General features: G+C 36.1%; 2 protein-coding genes across 2 annotated transcripts in view; one reads left to right on the top strand and one right to left on the bottom strand.

The window, feature by feature from the left end:
* LOC123553943 (protein strawberry notch homolog 1-like) overlaps window positions 1-1,354 on the bottom strand; it is an 83,423-nt gene extending 82,069 nt beyond the window's left edge. Inside the window, exon 1 of the mRNA XM_053548647.1 lies at window positions 1,324-1,354. The gene's annotated coding sequence lies outside the window, so the exon portion shown is untranslated. The remainder of the gene's footprint in view (window positions 1-1,323) is intronic.
* A 28-nt stretch (window positions 1,355-1,382) lies between these two features.
* LOC123553945 (serine/Arginine-related protein 53-like) lies at window positions 1,383-13,629 on the top strand. The gene is made up of 10 exons (XM_045343702.2): window positions 1,383-1,403; window positions 4,152-4,239; window positions 4,993-5,109; window positions 5,767-5,874; window positions 7,330-7,428; window positions 8,647-8,683; window positions 9,230-9,281; window positions 10,095-10,237; window positions 12,533-12,658; window positions 13,176-13,629. The coding sequence occupies exons 2-10, from the start codon at window positions 4,169-4,171 to the stop codon at window positions 13,266-13,268; spliced, it is 846 nt and encodes a 281-aa protein (XP_045199637.1). The 5' UTR covers window positions 1,383-1,403; window positions 4,152-4,168; the 3' UTR covers window positions 13,269-13,629.
* Window positions 13,630-14,187: the final 558 nt, after the last annotated feature.

Genomic DNA, 14,187 nt, shown 5'->3' with positions numbered 1-14,187 from the left:
AACACGACAAGCAAATAACCTACATATACATGAAGAGCAAAATCTATCTCGGGTTATTCTGCAATAAACCACTCACGTGCAATGACGTCATCCGATCTAGGTGCATAGCAGGGTCATAATAAGTTCCCAACTGTGATTTATCGTAGAATAACCCGAGTTTTTCATTCTTATGCGAAACAATATATCACTCAGGCCTACGCATAAGAACTCAAAACTCAGGTTATTCTACGATAAACCACCGATTTTTGTTGGATTTGAATAAATAAAATGCCAACAGAAAGCTGACACTCTTCTTAATCTTGTAGACCCATAATTATAATTATTGTTTATAATGTCAGATTTCAACATACAGAAATATTCTTTTTGTTGTTTAAACTCCAAAAATTAATTTAATCGTAAATCCAATGAAAAATACAATGTATTTAAATTAAAATAACAATGAATTTTAAATAAAAAAAAAAGGCTGACAACAAATTGACATTTAGTATTCCGAACATTTAGATAAAACTGCAGAAAAAAAAACTCTAGGTTTAACACGCATTTAAATGGTGAAGAACAAAGCAATATCATAAACAAATATTTTCTGGCAACAGTTTACAGCTTCGACTTGCTAATTTCATCAAAATATGTTCTAATTTTATTGTTCTAATTTAAATACTCGGAATCAACAAGGCAAATATCATGTAAAAACGACATCTTTCTCTCTGGGTAAGACAAGCCTAGATTTAGCCATTTCCACAGGGCGAAATGTAACATTAATGTAGAGATTTTCCATTTAAAAACAGATGCAGGCAAAAATTTCATGGCAGAACTTTAAATTTGTTTTCAACAAAAAATTAAACAAATGCTTTCCCAGACTTTCACTGAAAGGACTAGTTAAACTGTAAGGCGTAAGTGTGTGTGTAATAGCAGAATAACCTACGGCGTACGCTTCAATTGGACGACAGCATAAAATAAGATAAATGCCGCATTCCAGTCCCCCGTATCAGTTGTTCCTGCTAGAACGCAGGCTACCGGACGGCCAGATACTTCCTATATTTTTTGTGTCTGAAATGCTGTCTCAGTGAAAGAATCACATTTTTACCTGTCATTTCTCAATTTTGCCTATTTTTGGGGTATGTGCCTGGGTCATAACTGATAATGGAAAAACAACTTTCTGTTAATGTGTCGCGAAATCTAATTGCAAATCGAAAAGGGTGTATCAATATCTTTCATTCGGTAAAAACTACGAATACTTAGACTGTACGTAAATTGGTCCATTCTTAAAATAGCATTATAATGTTTAAGTGTGCTTGTACGAATTTGTTGAGTAAGCAAAATTACCAGCTTCCCGCCGTCAAGGGAAGTAAAAATATCAACAAACATTTCGTACAAATTAGAGTAGTTTCCCTTGCGAAGAAAAGGTAAAAAGTAAATTAGACACTTATTTCCATTTTAAGAGTTAATTACAAAGGCTTTAAAACTAATATGGTTACGATTTATTGATATTTAATACATGTTAAATATACGTGGAACAATTTTGTAAATTTCATCAATTTTCAGTGAAATAAATTTGAATGTCATCTTATTTCGCGACGATATTTTCAACATTTTGCAGTTATGTTCTCACAGACACTTGAAGATCAAGCCCCCACCACTCTCAGTCCAGGACAAATGTCAGCAAATATTTTTAGCTTTCTAAACAAACAGAATCAAGCCTGCAACATTTTCAGTTTTGTCATGTTGAGTGACCTTCGGAGTTCCAATTTTTTCTTTTTTGTTACAAATTCAACATACTGGCTTTAAATATGGAAGTGTCAAGCCATCCTGTAACTTTCTGGGAAGTGTCTAGGCGTCTAGTACTCCCAGCCTGTGTACCGGACACTTAACCTATCAGTTAGGGTTTTTGTAGCCATCTAGTAATCAGCTCATAAAATCAACTTATTTAATTTGTATAGAGTAATAAATTAATTTTTGCCCAACATAGCAGTATTTACCTGTACGCAAAAACTAGGCTGAATTAATTCAGGCCAAAAAGTTTGTTATATTTTTAATTTCTGTTTCCCAACAAAAGGTAAAAGCATATGATTATTCACGATATCGACATTATGGATAAAATCCCGTTTTCCGGTATAAACCACTAATTAATGCCCGTTCCCATTTTCACGGTGAGGGGGGTATCGGCCATTACGCTACATGGCGGTAGTGGTTAGATTATCCTTTTTTAAAGTTTTAAACAAAAAAAAATGAATAAAAAAAAAGTATTGCAGATTATCATTAAACATTGTTGTAATTAAAATATAGCAAAAATATCCTCAAAGTTTACTTTATTTTTGAAATTTTATCTTTTATTCTACACTGCCGCTTCCGTGGCTCGATACCGAAGGTGTGAAATTTTTTGCATTGATTATTTTTGCAAAAAACAATGTTGCTGAAGTCGTAGAATAGTATTTCCATTGTGAGAAAGTAAGATCTTTCATAAATTCTTATCTTCTGGCAAAAACAATCGCTCATAGTGTACACGGTCTTTATATCGGTTAATCTCGCCGACCCCCCTGACCCTATGTACGGAAATACCGGAAAACGGGATTTATCAATAATGTCGATATGGTCAATGCCAATAATTTATGGCGAAACAATTAGTACCTAGAAATCAATTATCAAATGTGTCCCATAGAAAAAGATTATGCCTATACTTTAGGCGCAGACCGCACAGAAAAATAAGGATGTTTCCATCTAATGTTGCTATTAAACGTAATATCGGCCTTAGGGAGAATAGGACTTGAAATACGCAATTTTTTCTTGTTAGCAGTCAGGGGTGTAACTGTTTCAAGTTATCACAGTTTATAACCCATTTAAGTTATTGCTTATATTTTCATAACTTGTTTCAGTTATCATAAAATATTACAAAGCCCTCCTGTGCCAATTCCTCATTTTAAATGTGACTAATGCAATTATTTCCTGAATGCTTGAACTCTTATCTTTCCAGCTGATAAAGTTTTACGCAAAAGGTTTAAAGCTATAAAACTCTTAGCATCCCATTATGCTTATCAGGTCATGATCAGACTAAAAGAGAATTTGATTAACCACAGTTTGCTACTTATTTCACTGTACAGGTCACTTTGTGAGAACAGCAAAAAGACTTTTTTTTAATAACTTACCTGAGTTAACTTATATTTTATAACTAATACAGGTTATAAAATGATTGAAAAAATAACTGAAATAAGTTACATAACTTAAAACAGTTACACCCCTGACTGGTTAGTAAGGCAGAATCCACCAAAATTAGTGTAAAAATGTTTAAGCAGGAGAAATTTCCATCTAAGGATATACTTTGCTTAGGCGGAAAAAGATACCCAGAAAAGCTTGACTGGAGTAATATCCGCCTTATGTAAAGAATTAACTGCCCAACATTGCCGGTCACAGGGTTCTTCTAAACACCTTTTAGCACAGTGGCATCATGGTCAGCGCTTTTATTTCGAAATCAAAATAAGCATGGTACTTTAATGCCACAGCCCTTAAATTAACCTACAAGCCACTGGCTCATAAGTGTATCATTTTATATCGTGCTAAGTGTGTCATAGTCGGATGTGTTCAGAATAATGCTGCTTTATAAGCTGGTGTGACAATTCAGAGGGGATTAATTGATGTTTGTCGTCAGCAGGTCTCCCAGATTTGATGAGTTCACTTAACCTTTACCCTGCTAAATTTCTAAAATGGACTTGTCCATCATTCAATTTGGGCAATACAATTTATTATTCGAAGAGGCATTTGCTGAAAATGTACTGCCTGAATAGCGAACAGTGCAGACCATGATCAGCCTGCCTGAATGTTCAGGCTGATCTTGGTATGCACTGGTTGTAAAGCCAGAAATATCTGCCACCAGCAGGCTAAAGATCAAATGAGAAATGAAATGAATTTCCTTCTCAGAAAATGAAACAAATTTGCCAGTAATAATTAATTAAAATCACTAAAACCCTCAAAAAGCCCTGAGCTTAGATACTTGGCATGCAGGTTTGTGTAGTGGTCCTTTCCAAGTTTGTACAAATTATGCCTATGGGGTCAAAATTGGTTCTGCCTAGGGGTCACTTGTTAATATAAGAAAAACTTTAAAAAAAATCTCTTGTCTGAAGCCTCTTCTTTTATCAAATTTTATTTTTTAAACATTTCAGGATAATTAAAAGCAAATATGGGACGTTATTCATCAGATAGTGAAGAAGAGAAGAAGAAAAGAAAAAAGAAGAAAAAGAAGAGGTCAAGGTCAGTTGAAAATACATGTTAAGTTTTTGTTATAACCTGAAATATTTAATGTCTTATTCATTTAATCCGCACCGTGAGAAAACAGAGTGCATTTGCTACTAGCAAGGATCCATGCTGTTCACTAAAGGTTTCTCTAAATGTAATAGGCTTTGAAAGCGAACAGCATGGATCCTGACCAGACTGTGTAGATTCACAGGCTGGTCTGGATCTATGCTGGTTGCAAAATGCACTATGTTGGTTTTCTCATTGTGCGGGTCAATTTTGTTGAATTTTGTTCTCACTTCTAGGTAAAATGTTAAACCAAATGGGTAGCTTTTTAAGCATCCCTCTTTAAAGAACAACTTGATAATTAAGGCGTTTACTGGAGATGCATTTACTGGAGATTGTTTAGTTACTACCAAGTTTTGAAGTAAAATGGAACAGCAGCAATGGTTCAGGGTTCAAACCTTGGTTGTGTTATACCTAGTCATGCCACAGATGTTTTTTAGGTCAGTTATATACATGTTAATTCTTACACAAACACAGCGATAGGGCCTGTATAGGACCCCCATAGTTTGAGTCACATAATGGGACTAGGTTATACCAAAAACCTTGTAAAAATTAGGGATGTGCACTTTTGTGCAGTGTGGTTTTATTAGTGTATGTTGACCAGCAGGTGCCATTATTACCATATATACTGAAAAGTACTTCAGAGAGACACCAATCCCAAACACACACACAGAAATGAAACAAATAATACAAAAATAATTTCAGGTCAAGGTCCAGAAGCGAAAGTATAGAAAGCCGACACTCAACAAAGCCAAAGAAATCGAAGAAAAAGAAGAAGCGCAGGTCAAGGTCAAGAAGTAGATCACCTGATAGATATAGAAGGTATGGTTGTAATAAAAATGTAATTTTATCCATGTATCTGTTGTATTTTCTGGTCCTTTGGGATCATGGAGTCCATTCAATGTTTATGGATAAAAGAGTTCTGTATAAGGTGGTGCTAGGGAGCGTGAGGAGTGTCGCACATTTCATTACCTCTGATGGACAGACTCAATCAAACTGAGTCTGCTATTATTTTTGCTTAGTTTTGTTCTATGCTTCCAAAGGATCCTGTCACAGATTTTTAGCTCAACTATTCAAAGAATAAGGAATTATGGCCCGTTTTAACTTACAAATCTTGGTTAAGTTTTTCGTACCAGTTCATATTTTGTGTAAACTGTGTGACATATGGCATTGATGCTAATATTGCTTGTTTATTATAACAGTCTCTATCTGTAGGCAAGAGTACATAACTCTCTGTCAAGTATTTTTATGCCCCTGAAGGGAGGTATATTAGTTTTCAACTGTCCGTCCGTTAGTTCGTTCGTCAAAACGTTAACTTTTTGATAGTATCAAAAGGTACAGGGCCTTCATGGCTCTCTTGTTCTTAATACTCATTGTTTTTTATGCTTTTCAGAGTTTAGAAAACATTCACTTATTTTCACTGGCTGCAAATTAAATGCAGAAAATTCATATAGTGGTATACCTTGTTCTTGCTTTCAGGTCCAGGTCTCGAAGTTACGATAGACGGTCAAGGTCACGTAGTAGGGACAGATACAGAAGTCGCTACTCAAGGTCAAGGTCATGGAGCAGAGACAGGAGAAGAAGAAGGTGACAGTAGAATTGTTCAGGGCTGAGTAGGCAAGCCTGTGGGCCAACAAAACTTCTTTTGTTTCCGTTTATCTGTCAATGATTTAGATCACCGTCATTGATACTACAGTAGTATTGATTACTATTGGATAACATCAATAAATATAAATCAATGTCTCAGTGAAACTAGTTTTGTAGAATGCGCTTAAGGGGTAGGGGTTTGGAGGTTGGTAAGAATTGTTGGAGCCGGGGGAGGGAGTGCAGGGAGGGGTTTCGGTGATTAAAGATGTCGGTGTGACATATTTTAATAAATGTTTGTTTGTGGAAAGCATGAAAAGTGCCCCCTTTTAAAGGTAGGCAGGCTTTCAGTTCAGGTAAATAAATGAGGCCATGATGTAAATTTCACCATTTAAACACAATCAAAATAATGAAATGCTTCTTAGGTGTTCTATTTATACAAAATGAAGAGTCATCTTCAGAGATCTGTTGACAAACCTGGAAAATCTCATACACTTCAGATAATGTATTTTACCTCTGGTCATGAAGAAAGCATACTGATACCTTTAAAGCAGAGGGTGCTGTTGGTAAAATAGCATTTTCATCCATAGTTGTAAGGAATGTTGAACTGAAAGTTGCTTGTGAAATTCACATAATAAAATCTGTATACTTATAGAAATATCATGGGATATCTTATTTGATAATAAAATGGTATAAATAAATAATATCTGATTTCCAAGACATTTTGTTACATGAAATCTGAATGTGAAAAGTACATGTATTAATACATAATTGAAAAACGATTGAATTGGAAATGTTTTTCATTTCCAGATTGATTGCATGTTAAAATTTCTTCAAAAAGAACTTTTTAATACAGTATTGTAGATAACAGATTAGACAGTTGTGTGTATATTTAGAATGCTTTGATGGCAGACATGGGGATTTTAATGAAACCTTGCCCCTCATCGGTTTAGGTTCAAGCCTTGCTCAAGGCATGAATTCTTCATGTGAGGAAGCCATCCAGCTGGCTTACAGAATGTCTGTGGTTCTACCCAGGTGCCTGCTAGTGATAAATAATGCACGGAGGGGCACCTTGGGTCTTCCTCTACCATGTTGCCTGGCAGCAGCCATATGACCTATAATTGTGTTGGTGTGATATTAAACTCAACAAAATAAATAAATGAATTTAATAAATCATTCTTTGTATAAGATTTCATGGTTTTGGTTAAATTGTCTTTCTTTACTGGGACTGTCTTGAATTCTTTAGTACTACTTAAATCATGATTTTATTTGTTAACTGCGATTGTATATATGGATTTATGTATCCCCCAGATTTAATACCACAGAAATATGAATTATTTTGCAGAACTAGTTTTAAGAAATTGCCTTTTATTCTATAGAATTATTACAGAGCTTAATCAAATCTATGCCAATATGTGAGACAGGTAAATAATCAACTGTTTCTCCATTGTCTTTAAGGTCAAGATCCTATGACTCGCATTCAAGGTCATCCAGAAGGTCAAGGTCATACTCACCAGAACGGAAAAGTAGGAAAAACAGGTCCTCAAATGAAAGAGAGTAAGTTATGTGTAATAAAATACCTTTCAGAAATTCCCTCATTAATCTATACTCTAGAAGATACCTACTGGAAGCATAAAAAATTCTCAGAATGGAAATTAAAAAAAGAACCTTATATGTCTATAATTTATATCTCAGTTTATTTTTAGTTTGACTGTTTGAGGAATGGACTCACCCTTTGCTTAGCATATGTCAGTGAGACCATCCAGATAAGTTTTTGTTTGTAAACTGTAACTTCTTGTTGCAATAGAATGAAACTTCACAAATTTGTTCATTGTGATGGACTGACGTATATGTAGGCTTTATGACTCTGTTTTGTATTTTTCAAAGTTATGCCTCTTTTCGACTTAGTAGTTTTTGATGGAAGCTGGTATCTCATATTGCATTATAAGAGGAAAAGGTTGTGTAGCTTTTACTTCATATTTCAGCTAAATGGTTGTCCCTTTGTACGGCTTATGTAATTGTATTTATTTAGTAATTTATTTTGTTGCAAGGATTTTGAACACATTGTAGTCCTGTACTTGTGTCCTCTGACAGCTCTTGCTTTCCCCCAGTGTCATCCTTTATCCATACATCTATCCCATCTGTCCATCTTGCCTGGAGAATAACTTTAAAACCATTGTGAGAAATGGAATGAGGCTAGTAATAGATGGCAGTGGGGAGGAAGTGCAGAGCAAAAGATCCATAACTATCTTGAATTATATCCCTCTTTTTATCAGGGGTGATAACTTTAACCGTTAGCCTGCTAGTGGCAAGTGATTCTGACTGCAACCAGTGCAGACCAAGATCAGCTTGCACATCCATGCAGTCTGATCATGGTCTGCACTGTTTGCCATCAATCAGTATCTTTTTGGTGAGCACCCCTTTTAACAGTTAATGGTACTGTCCAGTTTTACAGATGGACAATTGCATTATAGAAACTTAATAGGGTAAGGGTTAAACAACTAACAAGAATATAATGAAGCATGACAGACATAATGTTAGACAGCAGTAAGTCAGTGATAGTAAAATCTTGCGTATATTCTCCAGAATATCTCTCTTTTGTACTTACTTTATTTTTTTTGTGCGGAAGATAACTTTAAACTTGAAAAATGACACCAAAAGCTTGTCAAACAGATAATACAATGGAAAGTGAAATATCTCAGACTTTTACAGCTTTTTCTTCTCCAGTGATTGTGAACTAGTCTGTAAATAAAATTTTACACTCTTTATTTTCAGGGATCCTTGTGCAAATATTCCAGGATTTGCTGAAATGGTAATATGTTTTCACCACCCTTAATTCCTGACACTTCATATATTTAATGCATTACTTGTTTAAAGAGTCATCAGTTAAAATTGTATCATATAAACACACTGAAAAACATAAAATTCTCTAGAATTATAGTTATTTGAGGTAATGTGGAAATTTAACATTGCGGATAACATTGCAGATAAAAAAGCAGGAAGTTCATTTTCAGTTTGGAATTAGGGTGTAGATTGTATCCTTTAGTGTTATTATATCACATAAAATCAGGTTCTTGCAATAAGCCAATTTTCTTAGGTTGCAGTCATTGTTTGGAAAACAGTTAAAAAATATTGTTATCAAATGAACTCAAGTTATTAAAAGTTACATGTCTCCGAGCATTTAATGTATGCCATTTGCCACAAATTTCAGATAGGTTAAAAAATCACAACAAAGGTGTGACACCTGTTGTCAGCAAATACATTTTTCATTGCATAGATCTTAGAAAAGTACTTGTAGAGTTTTTCATTCTTATATGTCATAAGTCACATAATTATGAACCGGTATTTACTTTCACAGACTCCAGCGGAACAGGCAAAGATCAGAATGCACATGGCTTTAAAGGCAGCAGGTATGTTGTTGGATATGCACATACCAAGTCATTAGTCTATTTCTTATAAAAAGATACAGTGACATGGGCAATGTTAGCAGTTGTGATATGGGTGCTAGCTTTGAATCACTTTTCACCTACACAGCTTTAAAATCATGCCTATGGTGTAGAATTCTCCCTGTGAGGAAGCCATAAAGGTAGCTTATGGAAGGTTGGTGGTTTTGCTCAGGTACCCACCCATGCCTGAAACAATGCCCAGAGGGGCCACTGGGGTCTTCCTCCACCATCAGAAGCTGTGGAAATTGCTACATAACAAACAGTATGTTGATGTGAACTCTAAAACCAACAGAAAGCCGAATACTTTGATATCAGTCACAACTGGAATCAAACTTGGGTCACTCTGTGGTCCAACCAATATTCATGAAATATTATTTACCAGTCCGCTTACGGAAGGTCGGTGGTTCTGCCCAGGTGCCCGCTCGTGATGAAATAATGCACGGAGGGGCACCTGGGGTCTTCCTCCACCATTAAAAGCTGGAAAGTCGCCATATTAACAATAATTGTGTCGGTGCGACGTTAAATCCAACAAAATAAATAAATATTTACCAGTCCAGTTGAAAAATCAACAAAATTCTTATCATAATGATGTATATCAGTGTAAAAGTCTCAGATACACATAATAATAAAAAGTGAAATACACAATTTTAAATTGACATTGAAAAGTAGATTTTCTTTTGTCCCTATTGAATCTCCCTTTAAAAGGCGATAGATACTTTTGGCCTCCATTTTTATTCACCATTTTGCCAGTGACAGTACTTTGTTTTAATTGTTCAGCTGCAGCAGATGAGAAGCTGAAGGGAGATGTTACAAAGAGCCATTCCTCCACCAGTCTTCATGATTCAATGGCGTTCTCCCAGGCTATACAGGATATTGAGAGCTCAAGTTTTGCTGCATCATCTTTCAAATCTAGCCGAGGGGTAAGTTATTATTTTGCTGAGTCAGTAGTATGTTTGTAAATCACCAAAGTTTCTTGTATGTATTCCAGAATACCAAAAGAAAGAAGGCTTATGATGATAGCAAAAGAAACCTTGAGTTGCAAATATTAAAAATATTTGCTCATACGATATATGTAAAAAGTAAATTGAAAATTCAAAAGTATTCACAAGGGATTTAATTTATTTTCTTTGGTGGTTGGGGTTGGATTTGCCAGAGATATTTCCATTGGTTATCATGTTTACTTTGCTGTTATGTATGTATGGAGAAATAAAACTTTTTTTAAATACTTTCAAATATGAATCAAATAAAAGATATGTGTCATGAGTTGACTTTGATTAGTTTCTAGTTAATCCCCCGCCATGGCGGAGGGATTATAGGAATGGTCTGCATCCGTCCTTCCGTCCGTCCTTCTGTCCGTCCTTCCGTCTGTCCTTCCGTCCGTAACAAAATCGTGTCCGGTCCATATCTCCTAAACCCCTTGAAGGATTTTCATGAAACTTGGGTCAAATGATCACCTCATCAAGACGATGTGCAGAACCCATGAGTCAGCCTTGTAGGTTCAAGGTCAAGGTCACAACTCAAGGTCAAAGGTTTGAGCCTGCCATTTTGTGTCCGCTCTATATCTCATAAACCCCTCGAAGGAATTTTATAAAACTTGGGTCAAATGATCACCTCATCAAGACGATATGCAGAACCCATGAGTCAGCCATGCCAGCTCAAGGTCAAGGTCACAACTTAGGGTCAAAGGTTTGAGCCTTCCATTTTGTGTCCGCTCTGTATCTTCTAAACTCCTTGAAGGATTTTCATGAAACTTGGGTCAAATGATCACCTTATCAAGACGATGTGCAGAATCCATGGGTCAGCCTTGTAGGTTCAAGGTCAAGGTCACAACTCAAGGTCAAAGGTTTGAGCCTGCCATTTTGTGTCCGCTCTATATCTCCTAAACCCCTTGAAGGAATTTTATAAAACTTGGGTCAAATGATCACCTCATCAAGACGATGTGCAGAACCCATGAGTCAGCCATGCCTGCTCAAGGTCAAGGTCACAACTTAGGGTCAAAGGTTTGAGCCTTCCATTTTGTGTCCGCTCTATATCTTCTAAACTCTTTGAAGGATTTTCATGAAACTTGGGTCAAATGATCACCTCATCAAGACGATGTGCAGAACCCATGGGTCAGCCTTGTCAGCTCAAGGTCAAGGTCACAACTCAAGGTCAAAGGTTTGAGCCTTCCATTTTGTGTCCGCTCTATATCTCCTAAACCCCTTGAAGGAATTTTATCAAACTTGGGTCATATGATCACCTCATCAAGACGATGTGCAGAACCCATGAGTCAGTCATGCCTGCTCAAGGTCAAGGTCACAACTTAGGGTCAAAGGTTTGAGCCTTCCATTTTGTGTCCGCTCTATATCTCCTAAACTCCTTGAAGGATTTTCATCGAACTTGGGTCAAACGATCACCTCATCAAGGCGATGTGCAGAACTTATGAGTCAGCCATGTCGGCTCAAGGTCAAGGTCACAACTGAAGGTCAAAGGTTTGAGCCTTCCATTTCGTGTCCGCTCTATATCTCCTAAACCCCTTGAAGGAATTTTATAAAACTTGGGTAAAATGATTACCTCATCAAAACGATGTGCAGAAATTATGAGTCAACCATGCCAGCTCAAGATCAAGGTCACAACTAAGGGTCGAAGGTTTGAGCCTTCCATTTTGTGTCCACTTTGTATCTCCTAAACCCCTTGAAGGATTTTCATCAAACTTGGGTCAAATGATCACCTCATCAAGAACTCATGAGTCAGCCATGTCAACTCAAGGTCAAGGTCACAACTGAAGGTCAAAGATTTGAGCTCTGTATCTCCTAAACCCCTTGATGGATTTTCATGAAACTTGGGTCAAATGATCACCTCATCAAATCATTGTGCAGAATTCATGAGTCAGCCATGTCAGTTCAAAGTCAAGGTCACAGCTAAAATCAAAGGTTTACCCTTTCACTATCCATAGCAGTGGCGGGGGATTTAGCTGTCTTTCAGACTGCCTTGTTTGATTACTAAAATTGCTTGCTCTACATGGCTAGCCCTTCACATCTGTTGGATTGGGCTCTTTGTCAGGATGAAAGCTCATCTGTTTGAAGAAGAGCATTGGCTTTACATTGGTGCCTAAAATGGTACACATACGTGCACCTGTGTTCTTCTTCTTCCATTAAATGGTAATGAAAGTAACCAAATGACCTTTGTTCTTACTGTTACTAAAACCAAAATATAAAATCTTCTTTTATCCTCAGGATAGAAAAGAGGAGAAATCAGTGAAAGATGACTTTACATTTGGTACAGCAGGAGAGCTGAAACTGGACTCACAAAGGAAACCAGTACTGGTAGATGTTGAAAATGAAGATCTTGCTCATCCTAGTGTAAGAACTTGGCTCATTCATTTATCCTCTAAACATTGTAAATGTGTTCATCATCAATGACAAAAACTTGGCTGTTAGGAGTAGGTCAAGTTTTTTTTCTTTTATGGTTCTATGGAATGTTTTGAAAATATTCTCAGAATCTGCACACCACTTTTCAAAGTAATTTACATTTTGCTGTGGTTTTGGTCTTTCTCACGGGGGAGCAAGTGTTACATGAAGGACGGAGTTCTTCTGATAACCTGTCATGTCTTCTTCTGATAACTGTAATGGAATTCCTGGAAAACGTTACAGAGTTCTCCTGATATCTGTATGACAAAAAAGGAATCGGTCAACAAAATGGTAATTACTTACCTTTAAAAAGAGAGAATGGGGTGTAAAACTAAGTTTGATGATCAAGGTTGCCTTATGATTTGTGCTATGCATCAGAAAAAAATGTTTAGTCTAATGATAAAATGAACAGAAATCTCATTGTGATAATAAAAACACAAGGTCAGTGTATTTTCTTATACTTTTCCAGTTATACACAGACCCAGAGGAAAAACTTGACCAGTGGATACAAAAACTGGCTGCAATGAGAAGAAAAAAGCTGGAAGGCGAGGCATTGACTTGATGGAAACTATTTATATTCTGTATGGTGTATCCAGTGTTACTAATTTTTAGATCTCAGCACAAGATATGCTGTTCATTCTTTATGGCATGGAAGACAGTTCTGAATAGTGATTATTCTTTGATTCACACATAAAAATGGCAGCTTTGATTGAAAAACCATGTGCACAGGGAATACATTTGACACAGGGAATAGTTTGTGTGTTTAGGCTATACATTCATAATCTGTGGCTATATTGTGGCATTCCTGAAAGACGGATTATGATAAATGTGCTTAAACTTTGTTATTTCCTTAAGAGATAGTAATATTCATTATAATAAATGACAATAGAAATTATGTTTTTGATAAAAAATGATTCTGTGAATTCTGAAGAGTGCTTATTTATAAAGACATATATCTACTAAAATAGCTATTAAATCCATGTGACTGTGTAGCATGACATACTCAGTTACTTGGCTGAGTTACGTTTTGAATCCAAGCCTAAAAAATTAAATTGCTGAAAATATGATAGAACCATTAACAAGAGGGCCAAGATGGCCCTTGGTCGGTCACCTGTGTAACACACCATAAAAGTGTAAACATGTACTTAGTGATTACATGGAAACAAATATTCTGACCAATTTTCAGTAAGATTGGACCAAAAAACATGGCATCTTGAGTGTAAACAAACATTTTCTTTGATTTGACTGAATGACCTAGTTTTTGACCCCACATGACCCAGATACGAACTTGTCTAAGACTTGCTGGTAACAAACATTCTGACAAAATGTATGAAGATAGAATAAAAATGTGCCCCCCTAGAATGTAAACAAGCTTATTCTTTGATTTGACCTGGTGATCTAGTTTTTGACCCCACATGTCCAAGATAAAAATTCAGACGATATTTCATGCAGACAAACATTCTGACCAAGTTTCATGCACA

The sequence above is a fragment of the Mercenaria mercenaria genome, chromosome 7, assembly GCF_021730395.1.
Source record: "Mercenaria mercenaria strain notata chromosome 7, MADL_Memer_1, whole genome shotgun sequence".
Taxonomy (NCBI): domain Eukaryota; kingdom Metazoa; phylum Mollusca; class Bivalvia; order Venerida; family Veneridae; genus Mercenaria; species Mercenaria mercenaria.
Note: the sequence above shows the minus strand (reverse complement) of the source record. Positions and strands in the feature narration are given on the sequence as shown.